The sequence below is a fragment of the Camelus dromedarius genome, chromosome 2, assembly GCF_036321535.1.
Source record: "Camelus dromedarius isolate mCamDro1 chromosome 2, mCamDro1.pat, whole genome shotgun sequence".
Taxonomy (NCBI): Eukaryota; Metazoa; Chordata; class Mammalia; order Artiodactyla; family Camelidae; genus Camelus; species Camelus dromedarius.
The window spans coordinates 83,880,927-83,900,580 of record NC_087437.1 but is presented as its reverse complement, the minus strand read 5'-3'; the positions used below and the strand labels follow the sequence as shown (position 1 = coordinate 83,900,580).

The window sequence follows — 19,654 nt, the reverse complement described above, 5'->3', positions numbered from 1 at the left end:
GGGGGAGTCAATTTCCCCTCAAAGGAAAATTGTCATCGTTTTATGTCTAAAATTGAATCAACTTCAGTTGTTACTGCTGGGGAATCACTGAGTTTCAGAACAAAGCAATTGATTCAGGATAAAAGATTTCAAACGTTAAAAAACAATTAATTTATTTTTCCTTTCACCCACAGGTCTACCCACGGATAGCGCCGGCATTTTGGCACTACCTGCGGGTAGAAGTGAGTAGCGGGTACTTGAATTCTCCCACCTTGCTCCTTGCACTCTGCTGGTGTGGTCTGATCCAGTGTGCCCATTTTGTCCAAAATGCAGCTGCCATTCTGTGTAAACGTGCTCTCACGCCACCACCATTCCTTAGAGTTGGATCAGAAATCCAAGGCACCACAAATACAAGTGCAGTTTATATAAGATGATCATCTTTCTTAGTAAATTTTCAAATCAAGACCATACCATGTGCATAGTAATTGGTAAATAAGTCAGTGCTAAATTATGGAAAACCATGCTTACACCACTTTTTGATCAGTATTTTGAAAGTCAGAGCATAATTCCCCAGCTTAACTTTAGAATGTTTCTAGGAAAAAGTAGAATAACTGCTTCATTTCCTTTCTCGTCTTTTCTGTCCCCAGGAGCACGAGCAGCTCACCTATTCCTCCACGAGGTCCAAGGCACCCAGTGTCATCATCACGGGTCTCAAGCCAGCCACGAAGTACATTTTTCACATCCGGGTGAGGACTGCAACAGGATACAGTGGCTACAGTCAGAAGTTTGAATTTGAAACAGGAGATGAAAGTAAGTTTCACACAAAGACATAAAGTAAGATGTTACTTTACTACCGTTTGAATCTGACCTGGTAGTTAAAAAATCTAATGTCCCAAATTTTGAATGGTCTCATCAAGCAGAATTCTGTTCATGTAAATACTCATACAGTCATTTCAGTTAATGTTTTAGTGCTATCGTTAAATATTTCCATGAACTGCCTTGCTCTATCACAATTGTAATGCGGCCCAAATATGTCTCTTTATGCGGAATTCATCAGTCAGGCCATAACATAGAGTCTCAGTGGATGGTGTTAGCCTAATTGTTCATCAGTCTTGGCATCATAATGTGATACTAATGAAAACTTGGAAGAGAATAAAACCGTGAGCAAATGATGTTAGCAGTTAGTTCAAAATTGTGTAGCTTTGGCTGTTATCTTAGATCAATAAAAACAGTGATCAGGCGACAAACTCCACTGAAGTGCCCATTATAAGTTTTAAATATAGATGCATGAGCTTGATTAGAAACTCAAATTAATTCCATAGCCTCAATGTACTGAAAACCAAAATGGGAGACGAGGGGAGTGAGGTGTTCCAAAGTCATGTTACATAGCATTAAATGTCATATTCATTTTAAACTCAGCTCTATCATTGAATTATATTTTTGAGTTTAGAAATCCATCCTATTAATATCTTTGTAAGGCTAATACAGCTGGCTTTTGCTGTGTACTTTGGTGGAAAAATATCCAAATACCTAATTGTAATAAAAATCTGTTCCCATCATTGTTAAAATACTTAGATTTGTATAAGAATGCAAAAATAGCAAATTTATTATAAAAATTCTTTATGAATAACAATAATGATAGCTACCATTTACTGAGCCTCCCATAAGTGCCAAAAATGATGTGAAGTGTTTTACATGTATTATCTTATTTAAACGTTTCAGCATCCAATGAGACCAGCATTATTTTCCTAATTATACTTCTGAGAAATCAGAAGCCTAGGAAAGTTGAGCAATTTGTCTGTATTCATGCAGTTGGTAAGAAAGCAAAGCTAAAATTTGAAACTGAGGGCCATCTTCTTCCAAGGCCTGTGCTTTTAACTACTCCACCATCCGGCCAAGTCCTTTCCTTTGAATTATAAAGTGCTAATGGTAAGACCGCTAACTAGGCCATAATTCCTCTGGTTTATCACTGAAAGTGAAGCTATGCTGAATGTGACAGAAAGAGTGTTTTATTGTTGTTTTATAGTAATGCACAATGTTGATCCATAAGAACTTTTTTGTTACAACTATATCTAACTAAAAAATGGACGAGCACTGACATATCTAAATAAGAAAGAACACAGTTTCGGATTAGAGAAAACTAAGGGATAAAAAGATTACTTATACCCTAGATGTTTAAAGCCAGTGATAGTCATTTATAATCCTACCAGAGACGGTTGACTTTTCAAGCTAGAGATGAAATTATTGGGAGCAGAGTGCAATTATCACAAAGCAAAACTCTGTAAACAAAAGCAATGTAAAATATTCAGAAAGTGCCCCTACTATTTCCTATTGACTATTTTTTTCACTGTCCCTATATCAAAACTTAACCTAGGTACAAAGCCAAACATGCAATTCAAGGTAAGTTTTGTCCAGGGAGGACTCACATCATTGTCTTGTCCAGGGTGTGTTTATTGCATCCTTGCATCTTATTTCACAGATCAAGAAATTCAGCTAACTTTTAACAAGTATGACAGTTTTGAGTATTATATCATCAAGTCAGAAATGTACTCTCAGACAAACTTATAATGCTAAATCTAGGTAAGTCATTTGTGTTCATCTGGGACTTTTAGATGAAGAGTCTAATCTAATAAGAAAACAGTAAGTTCTTATCTAAATATTAAAATATTGACTTGGTTTTAACTTGAAATTTGAACTAATTGCACTTTCAGGACTAGAATTCTTTCAGAGGTCTTATAAAAGATAAATACTTTAAAATGCCTTAGCAGAGAGGTCCCATACTTACCAATAACCCAGTGTAATATTTACTAACTCAACAAAAAATGTGTTAAGACAATATGTGCTACACTCTGTGTGATGCTCTGGCGATAAAAAGGTAATGATAAGCTCTACAGCCTCTGTCTTCATGTAATTTATAGTCTAGATTTGTGGGAGATAAAATGAAAATTTAAATAAAAAATAGAAGATTGGATGACACGTGCTATCAGGTAGATATGGGAACTGTGCTATAAGAGCGTAGAGAAGAGACCCTGATTCAGCATGAATGGATCATGACGGGCTGGAGGATGGGAAAGGGGCTCATTCTTGGAAGAGAGGTAATAAAGAAAGAGCAGAAGCACTGAGGCCTGAGTCAGCGTGAAAAATTTGAAGAAGAACCAACTACTTGGTGTGACAACAGTGGGGAGACTATGAAAGATAAAACATTGGGAGCTAAAGGCAAGAACTGTATACAGAGGCCCAAACGAAGGCGTTCTTTTGGCCGTGTTATGGGTATTGGGCCTTATGACGATATTGGGCATTCATGAGAGGATTGTAATTAGGGAGTAACATGGCCAGTAATATGTGCAAGACTCTCTGCTGAGCAATTTACACAAATTATCTTTTTAATTCTGACAAGGTTATATCTCTTTTTGGAGACTTAAGTAGCTTTACCAAAATCTGATAAGAGAACCTTAGAGGCACCTGACAGTGGCAGCCTCAGACAGCAAAACCATATTCTGAATTACTGATTTGTAAATGTCATGTGAGTGACTTTTATTACACCCTTGAAGAGACACAATATTTGAGAAGAGTCTGAAAAATATGTTTGTCTAAACTTGGAGTTTGGGTACACAGAGTGGCTCCCAAGTCAATTTACAGCCTGAGGGAAAATCATTTAAAGGATCATTTTTTATCTGGTTAGCTTTAAATTGCATTTTCAAAGCGTGCTGTTTATATCCAGAAGAGAATTTCAATGAATAATGTCATAGTAAGATATGGGTAGGTCTACTATAAATTCAGGAATATAATGATGTGAATCCCAACTGACAGCATCAGATTTTTTTTTTCTCTATATACCATCATAGTGCATCTTTAAATTTTTATACCTTTTGTTTCTCTGGTAGTACCTGAACTTTGTAATGTCTACTTTCTCATTAACTTCTCTCTTGTGTATTCTGTTTAATTAACTGACTTTATAATGCGTTGAGATGGGGTGTGAAGTAGGGAGGTGAAATTAGGTGCTCTCTCATTTGATGGTCCGGTTCAAATTTTTTAAAGTAAGCAAAATGAGTAGTAATTAACCATATTATTTTACTTTGTCCAGCTTTTAGTTTGCTCACAACTAGTGAGACAATAATATAAAATATGAAATAATTCCTTTTCAAAATCATGTTCTTAACTGACTGCTTGTGCTCTATAAACATAGTGGTGTCTGAAGAACAATTACCATGACTCCTCTTGCTCTTTTATACCAGTGGTTGTTTTGTTTTTCTAGTCAGAATATGCTAGTGGAAACTGGCTAGCAAATTTAAAGATTACTAATTATGACTGCTAGCACTGTAAAAATAGCCTGCTTGAACTATAGCAATTGGTTTCCTCTCTTCCTAATTCTATAGAACAACCTCATTAAATATATTGTATATGAAGAGATAGATAGAATTGATTAATAAATCTATAGATAAATAGGTAAATAGATAGTCACTCATATATAATCACGAAAGACTTTCCTTTTGTGTTTCAATACTGACATTTTGTGTGTCTGCTAATCTCTTTCAGGACTAACAGTGTATAACTAAATATTATGTCCACTAAAAGCATTTATTGAGTGGCTATTCTGTACTGGTCTTTTTATTAGGTACTGTTATTGATTGTCCCATCTTTTTGGAATTGCTTTAACAAAATTACAATAAGCTACAGAATCAGTAGTGAGAAAGTAAGAATATATAAATATTCCATGCAAATCTTCTTGAAAGATAGGTGAAAAATAGATAGCTGTTAGAAGCTCTCTAATATAAGACATTTCTCAAATTAAAATAAAAATCATTTTATTCCCCAAAGTATCTCTTTCTCACACACATACACACACACACACAATGGTTAATTATAGGCCTTTTTAGCTTTTATAGATAAAACAGGAAATTTTAACTGCCTCATGATTGTTTTTATTTCTGTGCTTATTTTCTGGAGAAAATGTGCTCCTTTCCAATGGAGAAAAAGATAAGAATTAAAACTCAAAAGTTATCTACATAGCCAATAATGTTATCCAAATCCTTAAAAACTGCTTGAAAACCACGTTTGATTCAAGTTTAAGAAAATTCTGTTAAAATTACACCTATATTTTTAAAAAGAAATAATTTAATGAAAAGAAAGTCAAACATTTGTTTTTATTTAAAACATCACCAAGATTTATCTAATATTCAAATATATTTTAGAGAAACAGAAAATACTTTTGTGGGTTCATTTTTAAAACCAAAATAAAATATATCCTGCTATATTGCAGTCAACTTAAACATTTTACTTATATAATATAAAAGAGCTTGTGAAGCTATCAAAAGGTAGGAAAATCCATAGCTTAAAGCCAACTTTTGAAAGAAAACTGGAATTTTACATATAACTTACCTCTTCCATTGCCTTTATGGTTTTCCAGAATGATCCAGGAGAATTAATGCATTGCCAACATATAAGCGATGCATTCCTTTTCCCTGAAAAGATTAATTATACCTTAAATTTTAACAACACATAAATTTAGGTTGTCACTCATAAGCTACATGAAGCATTCTCATAGCACGAAAGCCACATCTGCCATCATTTTAAAATATGCTATTGTTTACCAAAAGTAGTAAAGAAGGACTAAATTTATATCACTTGAAATAATTAACCACACAAAAATCATTATGAACAGCATTAACTAAACAAGCTATAAATTACTGAATCATACTATTGCAAATTAGAATCTATGTCATGTCTTGCACATTTAGACAATGAGTTATGTAGATATAAATGAATGAATTTAATCACTTAATTATTTTGAAAACACCCATAAGATTTAGCTTTTTGTAGTATGGCTTCATATTAAAGCAGTTTAATTAGTTTTAACAATGTATAGATGGGAAATGATCCTGAAAATTAAGGTAGAAGATTGTGTCCCCAGTTTCTTCTTCCTTAATCTATTTTTTATGTCCCCATTTGACTAATTTTTCTATACTTAACTTTGTACACTTAAAAACCCCAAGTCATTGTATATTTTCTACCAAATAAAATGTGAATTTCTCAACAAATATTCAAGTTTTCCTCCAGTCTAATCCAATTGACATCATTTTTGTCCTGTCTCCCTCTGGTTAACAGATACTCGAAAAAGTGTAAATGCTTTATGCACAAAATTTTCTGATTCTTCATCATGACTCCCATATGGAATAATCAAAAACCTATCATATTGCAAATGGTCAGTCCAGCTCACATGCTACTCCTCCTGAAGTGTTTTTGATCAGTCCAATGAGACGTCATCACTCTTTCCTCAAACTTTCTATAATATTTTATTGTGGGAAGGCTTAATTCTTTGCCAGGTTCTTAGCTCTTTGAGATCAAGAACTGTAACCTATGTATCCTTGTGTGTCCTAAATGTCTGGTACACAGTTAGTTTCTAATATACATTTCATTAGATAAGTGAAGAATGTATAATTTCAAAAGGCTAAAATATGGAAGAATAGCATGTTGCCTACCAGTAAAAATAAGAAAGAATCAAATATTTTTATTTGCCACAGATAAGCAATATCACTTGCTATATTTTGGGTAATAAGCTATAACTGACTTGAGTTGTGTCATAACATGATACATGCAATTCTAATTACAAATTAGTTGTTAATTCTAACATTTGGGAGTATTTGAATAGAGTAAAATGACCTTTTTGTTGTTAAATGTATTTTCCTCCTTAAACACCTTTTTGAAAAATCGCTATGTGTGATCCAGTCTATTGGTTGAAACCCAACCTGTACTGCTTTAATGACTTAGGATGAAATTAGCTGCATCAATATTAACAGCAGCCAGAAATTTGGGGATGATTATTAATGGTGAAGCATGAAGCAGAAAGAGGACCAGCTGACCTGGTGGAGCAATAAAAAAAAGTTAATTAATCAAGCAGGAGGCAGACTTCATATTTATGAGTGTACCCAGAGAAGGATGAATTCCAGTATGTAAGACTTTAATTTGAAATAATCTCCAATCAATAGCACACTTTCAGTGTTGGCAGCCGTAGCTATCTATATGCAAACATCAGTAGGAATGAAAAACTTTCTAACAGATTGTCTGAATATAAATTGGCCTACTTTACAAGGTGATGAAGACTGTTTCTGAAGCTAACTGGATACTTATTCAGCATGTCGTTAAGGATGCCCGCTTTGTTTAGGACGATGTGTTAGAAGCTTGATGTAACTTCTAATATTGAGATTTCATAACAACAGGTAATATTTATCGAGTTCTAATTATGTTTTAAGGCACTGTTCTGTTCTTTATGGCTACTAACATACTTACAACTTGGAAAGGGGGTACTGCTATCATACCCGTTATTTAGGGACTGGAAAAACCAAAGCACAAAGAAATTTAGTTACTTACCAGATTCCCACAGCTAGGACTGAGTTCTCCTTCTGCCTATTCAATGTTTTCACTTTTCTTATTCAGCTTGGTTAGTGCTTCTAATTTTCTACATGATTATTTTTTATTCTTACCTCTCCACCATCCCTTAACTAATTATATTCCTCCTTAGAGTAATATGTGTTTGAATATAAACACAGATTTTCAGAAGACTGTAACTGTTTACAAATCACCATGCAACAAGTTCAGAGAGTTGTGTTTTCTTATGGTTTTATGGATTAATGCACACATAGTAGACCTAGTATAGCACTCTAAAGCAGTAAAATAATGCCGTTAGCCCCATTACCTTAAATGTGCAAGAACTTGATGAAGAATAGCTATTTGCATAGAAGATGGAAGTCTCCTTTTAAGAAACCTGCACTGACCAAAAACAAAAGACATTTTGCTTCAGTTTTGCATGGATCCAATAAAGATTTTAAATGATGGGAACAGAGCTTATGTACCATAAGACAGATTGAAGGCCTTAATATGAAAAATATTAAGGATCATAACTTTGCTAAATGGACTGGAAAGAAGATCATTAACTATTAACAGGTACTTAGAAGTTATAAAATGTGCACATCAATATGGAGTGTTACAATTTGAATCATATCTGAAAGGGAGCTAACAAACAGCAATGGATCTATTTCTTAAAACAGAATATAGCTTTATTTTAAGCCAATAGCCTACAGCAAAACAAAAAAAAGTGACTTCTTTGGGATATAAACCATCATTCTTTTTTATTTTATTTATTTATTTATTATTTTTTGTTTTTTAAAAACCATCATTCTTTGACTGAAATCTTTTTCTTGAGATCAGGAACCTTTTATTTTTTCATTTTTGTAACTCATGTATTGCTTTGCATGTGCCTGACTAATAGAAAGCATTCAGTGAATATCAGATGAATTGATGTTATCCAGTAAATACTTAATGAACATACATCTGTTGTTTCAAACAAACTATATGTGTTCTATTAGTCTATCTATATGTTTTTAGTACCTTACTTTTATTTGTTTATTTGTGTATATATTAATAATGCAGTATATCAAATGCTGGTCAAAGGGTGCAAGTTTCAATTATGTAGGATGAATAAGCTGAAGATTTAACGTACAGCATGGTGACTATGGTTAATAATACTGTATGGTATATTTGAAATTTCCTAAGAGAAGAGATCTTAAATGTTCTCACCCCACATACACACACACAAAATATGTGAAGTGATGATGGATATGTTAATTAGCTTGAGTGTGGTAATTATTTTACAGTGTATACTTACATCAAAACATCACATTGTACACCATAGAGCATACAATTTTTATTTGTCAATTATACCTCAATAAAGCTGCAGGAAAAAATAAGTAAATAATATATGTTCTCTGTCTTCAGGAAGCTCAACACTAAACCTCACTAGAGGCTCTTATACAGAGTTCCTTATTTATGTCTTTCCCAAAGTCTAATTTTAATTTGACTTGATTTGAGATGAGATGGATTTTTTTCTATCAGCCATGATATAAATTGCCTGAATTTTTCTGTCAAGCTATTTGACTTTACAACCTTGAATTCTTTAACAGAGCAAAAAAAGTTCCTAAGACATTTCAAATTGCTCCAAATTTAGTGAAAAATACATTCCCTGTATAATACTTGAAGATTTAGAGCCATTCCTTAGACTACACAAATCAGCTTTATTGACTTATATTGTGAAGTGGCTTTTAAAAATGTCATATTTTAGTTGTTAGAAAAGCATCAAGGGCAAAGCGAAGAAAACCTAATCCCTTAATATAAGTTTATGGAAGCTATCCGGAACTGCTGGTATGATTCTTAATTGTGGTTGACCTCTCACCCTCATCCATTGCATGATCGCTTGCTGTTCTCAAGACCAGGCTGGGAGTATTGTGTTGTTCACTCGTTACTTCTGGAATGGTGTATTAAAGCACGAGGGTAGTTCCAGTTAGCTATAGGGTGATGCCCAGGGGCAATATGTAGTTCTTACAGGAAGAGGCTAGAAACACAGGATGCTGGGATGGACGTATCCTTTAGAAGTCATGGACTGCAAGGATGACACAGCATTGCCTTGGATCCTTTCATAGCTTTATTTCCTATTTCCTGATTTAATTCCATTCACCTGGTAATCCATCATTTTCAGAGCCAAAAATTTTTGAGAGTTGAATGAAAGAGTTATTCAAAATGTCCAAGTCAGGTAAAAAGTATTTTATATGAACTATGTAAACAACTAAATATTATCTGCCAATGTCAAAACATAAAGACATATATAGTTTGAATTTTATCTGCCAGAGTACCAGTACGCAGTAAAAATAATTTTAAATTATCTACTGTACTATCTTTTAAATGTGTACGAACCCAACACAAGGCATGTGTTTTTGCTTTATCTTACTGTGACGTCACAGTACTGAATGGACGGATGTTTATAAAATAAACCCAGCCAGCTCTACCAAGGCCTGTGTGAAGAACTAAGAAGCAGCTTAAGTATTTGCATTACACTTTACTTTTTCAAGGGAAACAGTAGTTCCCTGAATTTAAATTGAGTAACAAGAATTCTTGGCAAAGTAGCAGAAGCTGTTTAAAAGATTTAGCTGTGTGCGCACAAACCTGAGCAATACAGGCGTGAGCAGATTACGGACTCTGTGATGGGCAAAGGAGCAGAGTGTAGCAACCTGACCGCAAGATGTAAAATAGCTGAGTCACAACAAACTGAGTTTCATATTCTCTTATGCTTTTGGAAAACTGAGCATCCTTTTTAAAATGTTCTTGCACTGTAGGTATTTTTAACTTATATAGTTATCTTGTATTTACTGGCTACAAAACCAGAGAGCAGACCAAATGACTTTTTCAACAATCAATTTCAACATTTCTGTAAACAATAAACATTGCTATAATAAAATCACAATACACTTACTGAACTTAGCATACATATGTACACATATATATATGTACATATACTTAATGCATTTATTCTGCATTTATACACACTTCCTATTCTCATTCTAAAATGGAGCGAAATTGGCTCTGTTTTCAATATTGCTGCATAAGCTGTTATCCTTGGACGTAAAAGGATTTATTTCTAAATTTGATCTAAAGTTTGTTCCTAAATTTGACATAATGAGAAAGAAAGTGAAGAGCTCTTGAAAGGAAGCAGCAAAAGCTAGAGTAGGCAGAAGAATGTTTAATTGTCGAGTTTATTTTTTCACTCCTTCACTCAATTGAAAAATATTAAAGAATAGGCCAGATATAGAGACAGGCACTAAGGATTCAGAGATGAAAAGAATAAACTTGTTCCTGGCTTTCACAAAAGCTAGTTGAGCAGTTCATAAAATTACATGAGGTTAAATGGGGCTACATGTGATATTTTTATAAAATTACAAGAGATTGAACAAGGTTACATGTGCTGTTTTGAGGAGCACAAAGAGAAAAACCCAAACCAATTTGTGTCAACAGAGTCCTCCAAAAAGTAATAATATCTTGAAGGAGACTTTAAAGTTAAATAAAACTTGGCCGTGAAAATATTGGGGATGGAGGGTGGGGTGAGGGGATAGGATAAGAGGATTGGGGAGTCTCTCGTGTGTGCATGTAGAGATGAAAGATTATGGAACTTTCTAGTAACTGAAAGAATTTCAATGTGGCTAGAACTGTGGTTCTCAAAATGTGAACCCTGTACCAGAAGCATCCAGCTATACCTGGGAATATGTTAGAAGTGCAAATTTTCAGACCCTACCTCAGCCTTATTGGGTCAGAAATTCTGGGGATGGGACTGAGCATTCTGTTTTAACAAGCCCTCCAAGTAATTCTGATGGACACTCTAGTTAGAGAAGCAGTAGCTTCATCAGAGAGTACAAGGAAACGGGTAAGGAGCAGTGGGGGTGATAATCTTGGTACAGGAAATATAAGACAAGGGGCTAGGTTCGTATGCAAGGGCCATACAGTGCCACCCCTTATCTTGCTACTGAAGCTAAAACCTTCCTGAGTTTTTATTTTTCTTCCAGTTATCTGTAGTTTTGGACACAGGCAACCCAGTCAGAGCAAGCTTTCCATAACTGACTTTTCTGGAACCATTGCCAGCACATCTAATTATTTCCACACCTTCACTTTATCCACACTAAAAATAAAACCTTCCAGATATCTTTTTCATTGTCATGCCTATAGATGTCATAACTTCTAAATTTCCTGGAGACTATTTTAGCCTTAAGAATTCACCTACTGAAGGTGCTAGAACCTTGGGAATTATCAATTTAAATTCTAACACATGCTTGCTCTCTGCCAGCGTGTAAACCTACATATTTCTCCTTGACAGTTCGTAGTTGGTCTCTGGACTTTCAAGACACAGTGAATTATGACCTGCTCACCAGAGCCTCCTGAGAAAACGAGCTGAGCCATCCCATACCAAACCTTCAACAAAAATTGGTCAGCTGCAGAAGTCCTGGGAATTAAGTTATCTGGGAAACTTCATGAATCTAGATATCATAGAGGTAATGGTGATATGTTAGCAAAGCAAAGTTAGACACCAAGACTCATGTGCCACACAAACGTGTCACTGATTTGTCCCAGGCTAAGTAACTTTGTTGTGTGTTCTGATTGCTAAAGGAAAATGATACATTCAGGAAGGCCACATAGGACTTGGTGTTTTGGTCTAGGAGGATTCTGCACTCTAGGCTTTAATTCCTCATCAGCAAAATAAAGGGAATGTGCCAGATTATCTTACCATGCTCTACAAATGAGAAACTTCCTAGCAAAGTGATTAAAACCTTGGGCTAGACCAGTCTGGATCAGCATCCAAGCTCTGATGCTCCGTAGCCATTAGCACCTAAGGAGGGCAAGTTCGTCTCTTTAAGCTTTGGTTTCCTCATCCGAAAACTAGATGTATTCATTTGCTTGTACAATGATTCATTCAACCAATATTCGTGAGAACCCATTCTGAATTCTGTACTAAGTGCTATTCCACATGCTAGGGATAGAGCAGAAATAGACAAAGAGCCAATAAACCAACAATAAGTAAAATATTTAGAATGTCAGGTGATGCAGAGCTTCGGTGTGTTGCCTCAACCCCCGCTTCAGGACCCAGACCTACTCTCAGCTCGTGGCTGTGCTGTTGCTGAAGACACACCGTTGAATTCCTTTCCCCAACATCGCCTCTGTCCAAAAGAGGATGCGTGCCACAGGGGCAGCCAGAACACAAGACTGATCAGTAAGAGGCACAAAGATTGGTCCCATTGCTTCAGTTCAGGACAGCTCTGAGGGACCACCTCAGCTCCAGAACTCCTTGAGGTTGGCTGAGGTCTTTGTAGCCACCACATCACAGTTCAACTGCTCCATTTTCCCATTTCTACTTCCCTCCCTCCCCTGCATGTCTGTGCTGAGGTCACTCCTCAATAAACCTGCCGCAGACAGAGCCCCAGTGCAGAATCTGTGTCTCATAGAAGTCCATCTCAGACAGGTGATGAGAAGCGCTCTGGATGAGAGTAAAGCTGAGGAGGAGGTTAGCGAGTACCTCCCTCCTGATGTGGTCATGAAATGTTAACTCTCACTAAAATCCTAATTATGACTGTGAGCTAGGCAGCTGGCAAAAAGACTGCATGGGGGAGGGCTTTGTGGTTGGCCTTGAAGAAAAGGAAGGATATAAATAAGCATAAACAACAAGGAGATTATTCATGATATCAGCTGATTCAAGCAATTCCATTTGGCAGATATATCACAGATAAATCAACAACTAAAGAGAACTAGTGAAGAAGAATTTTGGTTAGAAGCTCAAGCTTTGTACTGAACCCTGAATTTAGATCTTTATCACTTTCTAGATACCAGACTTTGGGCAAGTCAGTTAACCACCATGTGCCTCAGTTTCTACATCTTGAAAATGGATATAAGAATACCACCTACTTTCTGGTGTTCTTCTGAGTATGCAGTGGTTCAGTGTGTGTAAAGTACTTGGCAGATTATCCAGCATGTGTTTATAGCTCAGTAAGTGTTGATTATTAATACAGATTTTATTGTTATTAATTTTCAACTGTAAAATTCCATTCTAGCAAATTCAAAGCTGTACTTAAAAAAATAAAACAATATTCTTTGTTGTCTTGTTGCATGTAGACATCCTACAATGGCAATCAAGTCATTCTCTGATCCTTCCCTTTGACATTTATTTTTTCATGCTTCTTAGCTCACCCTTGAGATGGTTCGCTACTCTTGGTGTTAGTTTTTGTTTAATTTTTATAGGTAATGTATAAGAATGAGTGAGATGCTCCAAGATGAGTTGACCTTCCAGGGCTTAAGTGGTGGAGAACTGGACTCAGACAAGGAAAGAAGCTCCACATTTGAACTTCTAAGATATCAGATCTTAGCCAGCATAGTAGGCAAGTCAGGGAGCCTCCATCAGTCCCATTCCAGCAACATCATCCTGTGGACTCGGAATCACTGTCCATCCTTTTTCAGTGGTAATCAAACTACGTATGGGTTGGGCCACCTTTCTTTTAAATACTTAAATTATAAAAAGTCTTAGTGCCAACGGACAGCATAGCATAGTGGTTAGAAGCTCAAACTCCGGTACTAGACCATCGATACTGAAGTCTGGTGCTGCCACTTCTGTCTGCATGACTATGGGCAAGTTAATTAACTTCCCTGTGCCTTAGTCTCTCTAACTATAAAGTGAAGCTTGTAATACTACTGTCTCATATCATGTGAAGATTAAAGAGGTCAGGACACGTGAAGTGTCAGAACTGCAGATGGCACACGTAAGCACTTTAAAAGTGTCATTATAATAATCACATACTCTTCTGAGGGGGACTCCTTCACTGAGTCTAATATGATTTTTTGAGTGATCCTGGGCTGTGAATCAGCTGCCACTCATCTCCATAAACAGGAAAGAAAAAAATTAAGAAGGAAGAAAAATAATGTAATTCTGGTAAGAAACCTCCCTTAGGGTACCCTCTGTGGAGTCCTCTTCTGGCTCTCAACAAGAAATGACATGACTTATTACCCATAGCTGCCTACCCCATTATAAATGTTTGAGAATGAAATAAATAACTGAATAACTGATTTCCTTGCAAAGGAATAAGCATCCCACAGAAAATCATGTTCAGCTGTATATTGAAAACTATATTGTGACTCAGAATAGGTATTGGTTATGCAACTACTTCTGTAAGTAATAAGTTTGAGTATCCTGTTTGAAGAAGGATTTAACTTTTTCAAACTATGGAATGGATACAAGTTTGAGAATTTTTGAACTTTTATAAAATCACATTTTACCTTGCATAATGCCTGGAAAGAGGGCTACTGCATTCTTTTCCAAATTAACCCAAGTTGCCCGGCAGACAGAGCACCATGTGGGAACAAACCAAGGCGACTAGGAGGCCTTTAGCACTCTCTTCTTTTTTCTGTCGTGTTTTGTACTGCAGCGCAAAATGCCTTTTGAATCCTTCTAAATCCTTGACAGCCAATTTTTGTCCATTAGAGACCCACTTCTCACTATTTGTATTTATCCATCTTACCAACTGCATCCTATTAGAACTACCTGGATGTCTTTTTGTCATTTTCCCTCTCTCTTCTTGCTAAACTGTCCCCTGGGATGATGGATTTCAAATTGTATTAACGAAATAGGCAATTAAGACACCCACTAACACCCATGGTGATCTTCTTTTAAGTTATGTACCTTGAAATTGCTATTTGCTTGAATTCAGCAATATTTTTAAGGACTGTAAAAGTATATCATTCATGATTAGGCTCTACCCAACCCTTGAGATTATTAATAGAAGCAGGCAAGAAAAATTTAATGTTTTTATTAAAACAAAAAAAACCTACACACATGAAACTTTCACACATGAAACTCTATCTGCTTAAGATAGAGAAGTATTTTAATGGAAATGAAAGCAAATTGGGTAAATAAGAAGTTGATGGAGTAATTCTACCTTAGCACTGATCAGTGACATCTAGAGTAAGGCCTGAGAATTTAACACAGTTGAGGAGAGAAGGGGCATCTTATTTGGTCCATGACTGGGAGGATAGTTGATATAGTCTTATATGCATCCTTAGCTTAAGGCTTCCAGTAGCTAATGCTATGGAAATCGGGGGATCCGGGCAGGTGAAGAATGCCAAAACTCAGTTTGGAAAATGAAAACAATTAGAAAAATACTTTTTGTTGATCTTCAGAAGAGAAGCAGAATAGAAAAACTCACTTGAAGCTAGATATATGCACTTCTGTTGCCTGAGAGGCAGGGGCAGGGACTGGGAGGGAAGAGCTTAACACATGAATTAGTGAATCTAGTAAGAATATGAAATTTAGAAATTCTTCTCATGTGCTTTAAAAGGTGATAGAGTGATTTCTCTTAAATTTTTTGTTAATCATTCAGAATTATTTAATCAAGAATATTGCTTAACAGAGCACACCCAAACATATATAACTAATCTAAATCATTAATATCACTTATTAGAGGTGTGAGAGAATTACACTGATCGTCAAATTTCATGTTCTAGAAAGAAAGCTGAATGCTTTCAGCCACTAAGTAGCATGACTTTTCCCACATACATGCTAACACATCTAAATTGCCCTTAATTATTATGGGGATGCCTTCTCAGAAAGCTTGACTAACTAAACAGAGGAATGTTGATTTTTACTTGCATTTCTTGTCTCCCTAAAAACATTTGAGGCAGTTTAAGACAAAATGTTAATGTATAAAATGTTTAATAAACCAGAACTGGAAGTAGAAAATTAGATCCACAAAAACAAGAGGGAACAAAGTCTTGTGTTGATCATTATTACTAGTGATGCTGTGTGTGTTCACCATCTCTGCCTCTGAGATTTCTGGCAGCAGCCAGAGAATAGAGAAGTGATCATGCTTTTACAATATGAAGCACAAATGCTGGAGGTAAGCTGTATGGAGGCCACTGAGGATAATGGCCTCAAGCAGAGTTTTTTCAACAAATGCAGAAGTTTGTTTGTTTCACGTGGTGTTTTCTGACCACCGCCTTTGATAGAAGCAGACCTGAAGTAAAGTGTCACTGACTGAAGGTGGTTTTCCTATGAATGGAGTGAGATAAAGAGAGAGGAAGGTTACTTAGTGTATTCCATGCATACAGACTTCAAAAGAGAAAATATACCCAGTGAATGAATGAAAAGAATCACCCCTCAAATCTATTTTCTAAGTGTTTTGTCCTTTGGTCAGGAACCGAAAATTAGAATACCCTAAGACCCTTTGGTTGTTAAGTACCAAAAATACCATAAGCTAAGTTAAGGGAAAAGAGCTACAAAAATGTCCCAGACAGGACTGCAGGGGAAACATGGGGCATAAATCCAGGCTTCAAAAAGGACTGAAACAAGAAATCGGAAAGCCCTGGAAATGAAAGGCAGCCAATCTTTTTCTTGGTCCACAAAGTCACACATCTCTGTTTCTCTCTCTCAAGGATAGTTTTACCTGCATCTATGTTCATTTAGGAAAAAGTATCTTATCTGCCCCATGGCTTGCAAATTCACATTTCCCCTTCATTTCAACCATTGATCAAAATAGCCAACACGGTGAATTCCTGTCGACTGAAATAAATGCACAGCCTAAAAGTTGAGAGTTATGTTTTCTTTGGCGGGAGGACTCAGAGCCAGGATGACAGCCTCTCAGACGCTCTGAGGGACTGCTCCGAAGAGGTAGGGGAGGAGCTAGGATATATAGGAGCTTTACAGCAAAGACCAGGTAGTTGGAACAATAAAAGATTACCTGTTATCTAAAGAAAAGCAGGCATCTCCAGTTAAAGAATTTAGTGGTTTTCTATGTATGGGAGGAAGCAAACATTTGGGTTTATTGAATTCATTCCTTTGACAAGCATCTAGCTATCTAGGGTCATTATTTTGTCCTTTACTATTCTGAGTCCACTCAGAGGGCACCACTGTGAGTGGCTGCAGAGGCTGGACTGCAGGTCTGTCCTCACTTGGGGGTGGTGGCAGCCACTGATGACTTGGTTTCAGCATTCTTTGTTTACTGATACAGTTGCAGTATTTTCATTCACAATCCTAATCCCAAATTCCTGGAAGAGAGAATGTGGGTGGCCCAGTTTGAATCAGATCTCCCAATTCAAGACTGGGAGCTGAAGACAGAGAGAACAGTCTTCTAAGGCCCTGCCCTGGGTGAGGCAGTTTTTGGAGACAGGAGCTGTTTCTGTGTACTCTGAACAAATACCCTAAAAGATGCTTACTAGTGTTTAATGAAGGCTTATAATGTGAATTCTCAATTTTTGTCTTGAGGGATGGTGGAAGGTAAAGGAAATGCAGATATCTTTCTGCTGTTAAAGCTAAGGTGCCCAACCGACGTTTTTGCTCAGGCAAAAATAAAACCTCCCCACATTAGCACTGAAATGGGCCGCAGGCAAGGCAAAGACTGTCCTTGGGGAGCAGATTTGAATCCACTCCCACAATTAAGCCTATTCTAAATTGAAAGCCCAGAGTTCCACACCACATGACAAAAAAAATGATGATTCTGACCTGGAAAATTTTCAGAGCAGGTGTTCCAAATCATCAAAAGGAACCCCACGGAGGACTTTTCCTGTGGAAAACATTATATATTGAGCTGCATAGTCCTGCAGTATACTTTCTAGGACAAGCTATGGAAAAAGTATGTTATACAAAATGGAATAGGTTGTCTCATTTTGTAGAGTTTTGAACCATTGCCTTTTGTCTGCCAAAGAAAACGATTTCAGTTTTGATAAAGTTGATGGTGCACAATTCTTTACAGCAGCAGTAGGATGGCAGAATTATTTGTATCCAGAAATCAATTCCAGTTGGTGAAAGTGAAACCCATATCATCAGCATATAGAAAGAGGGTGTGAGTCTATCTACCAAAATGGCTCAAAAGCAGTTTGTCTACAATCAGTATCATATTGTGAAGATATTAGTTTAAAAGATGAATAAATAAAACACAATGCTGATTTGTATCACATGAAATTGTGAATGGGTATGTCAGGAAGTTTTTCCCCTTTAGTTCACCAATTTTTAGCATGGTATTTATTTACTCCCATGTTTCCAGAATCATCATACTAAGCCTCAGTTTTGAGTTAACCTGATTCTCTGGGCAGTGAAGTAAAAGTCCAGTAAAAGAGCAATATGCAAAACACACAATCTTATTTTCTTGAAAAGAATAGCAGTAAATAGTAGAGAAATACTGTACCCAAAACCCTCTTGCTTCTAGTACAAACTGTTTGACTTGGACACCTCACTTGTGGTTTAAGGGAAAATGTAACTTAAATAATTGAGGGGCTCTGAGAAGATTGATAGAGCCATAGTTTTATAGGACTATGGATTGGTCCTTTTTAAAACAGAGCTGATTCTCCTTAAATCTTTCCAGAACCAGTGGTAGTAATTGGCTAGGAGTCAGTGTAACTTGTTTGGTGTTATTCAGACCAGGCTTCAACCAGTTTCCAACAATGAATCCAAAAACTTACCCTACAACTTACTCACTTTCAGGGGATGATCAAATGAGTTTTGGCGTAAGGAGTAGCAGGTCCCTGTTAGACGCCTGGGATCTAAATCACTTGGGGCACTGCGCTTGTGTCCATAAAGCTAAGGGAGATTGCATCCCCACTCCAGCACTGCTGGTTTCTGTGCTTTCATAAATACTTGTGCTGATAACTACTATATATAAAATAGATAAATAACAAGGTCCTACTATGTTCAATACCTTGTAATAGCCTATAATGAAAAATAATATGAAAAGGAATATATATGTATATGTACGTATATATATATATGTATGAATCATGCTGTACACCAGAAACTAACACAGCATTGTAAACCTACTATACTTCTATCTAAAAAAAATACTTCTACTGAAGCCATATAAAGGATAAGTGTAGCGTCAAATCTGCTTTCATTAACTGAGAAAATTAAGTAAAGGTCTTCCATAGGAATTTGTTTAGCTCCAGATTTGGTGGTAATGAGTTTATAATTAGATGGGTTTAAATTGGGCAGATTCTTCCACAGTCTGATTTTGGCATGTTGTCTTGCTAAACTTGCCAGAAATGTCAGTTCATGTGTTTTTATTTTGATTTGCTTGTTTTTACATTCACTCAGTTTTTATTAAATTGGTGAGTGAGATCCTTTAAATATATGATAAACAGGACTGATTTCCCCGTGAAACTAATCTGTCTATTAAAGAAAAAAAAGGAGGGGGAATCTCTTGGCAGAGTATTTGGTATTCTTTGTATAACAAAAGGTAATTTTATAAAGGTTAAACCCCACCATCCCATTTCACCTTATCCTTCCAACCCAACCATCCAGTCATGGGGGCAGACATACTCAGAAGGCTGTGTT

At 36.2% G+C, this 19,654-nt stretch overlaps 1 protein-coding gene across 5 annotated transcripts in view; it reads left to right on the top strand.

The window, feature by feature from the left end:
• EPHA6 (EPH receptor A6) overlaps window positions 1-19,654 on the top strand; it is a 730,500-nt gene that overhangs the window by 477,229 nt on the left and 233,617 nt on the right. For 3 of the 5 annotated variants that reach the window (XM_064496232.1, XM_031457432.2, XM_064496249.1), the window contains 2 exons: window positions 174-221; window positions 627-789. In XM_064496232.1, the coding sequence (XP_064352302.1) occupies window positions 174-221; window positions 627-789 (211 nt within the window). The remainder of the gene's footprint in view (window positions 1-173; window positions 222-626; window positions 790-19,654) is intronic. The other 2 variants (XM_064496237.1, XM_064496251.1) reach the window with 1 other exon arrangement.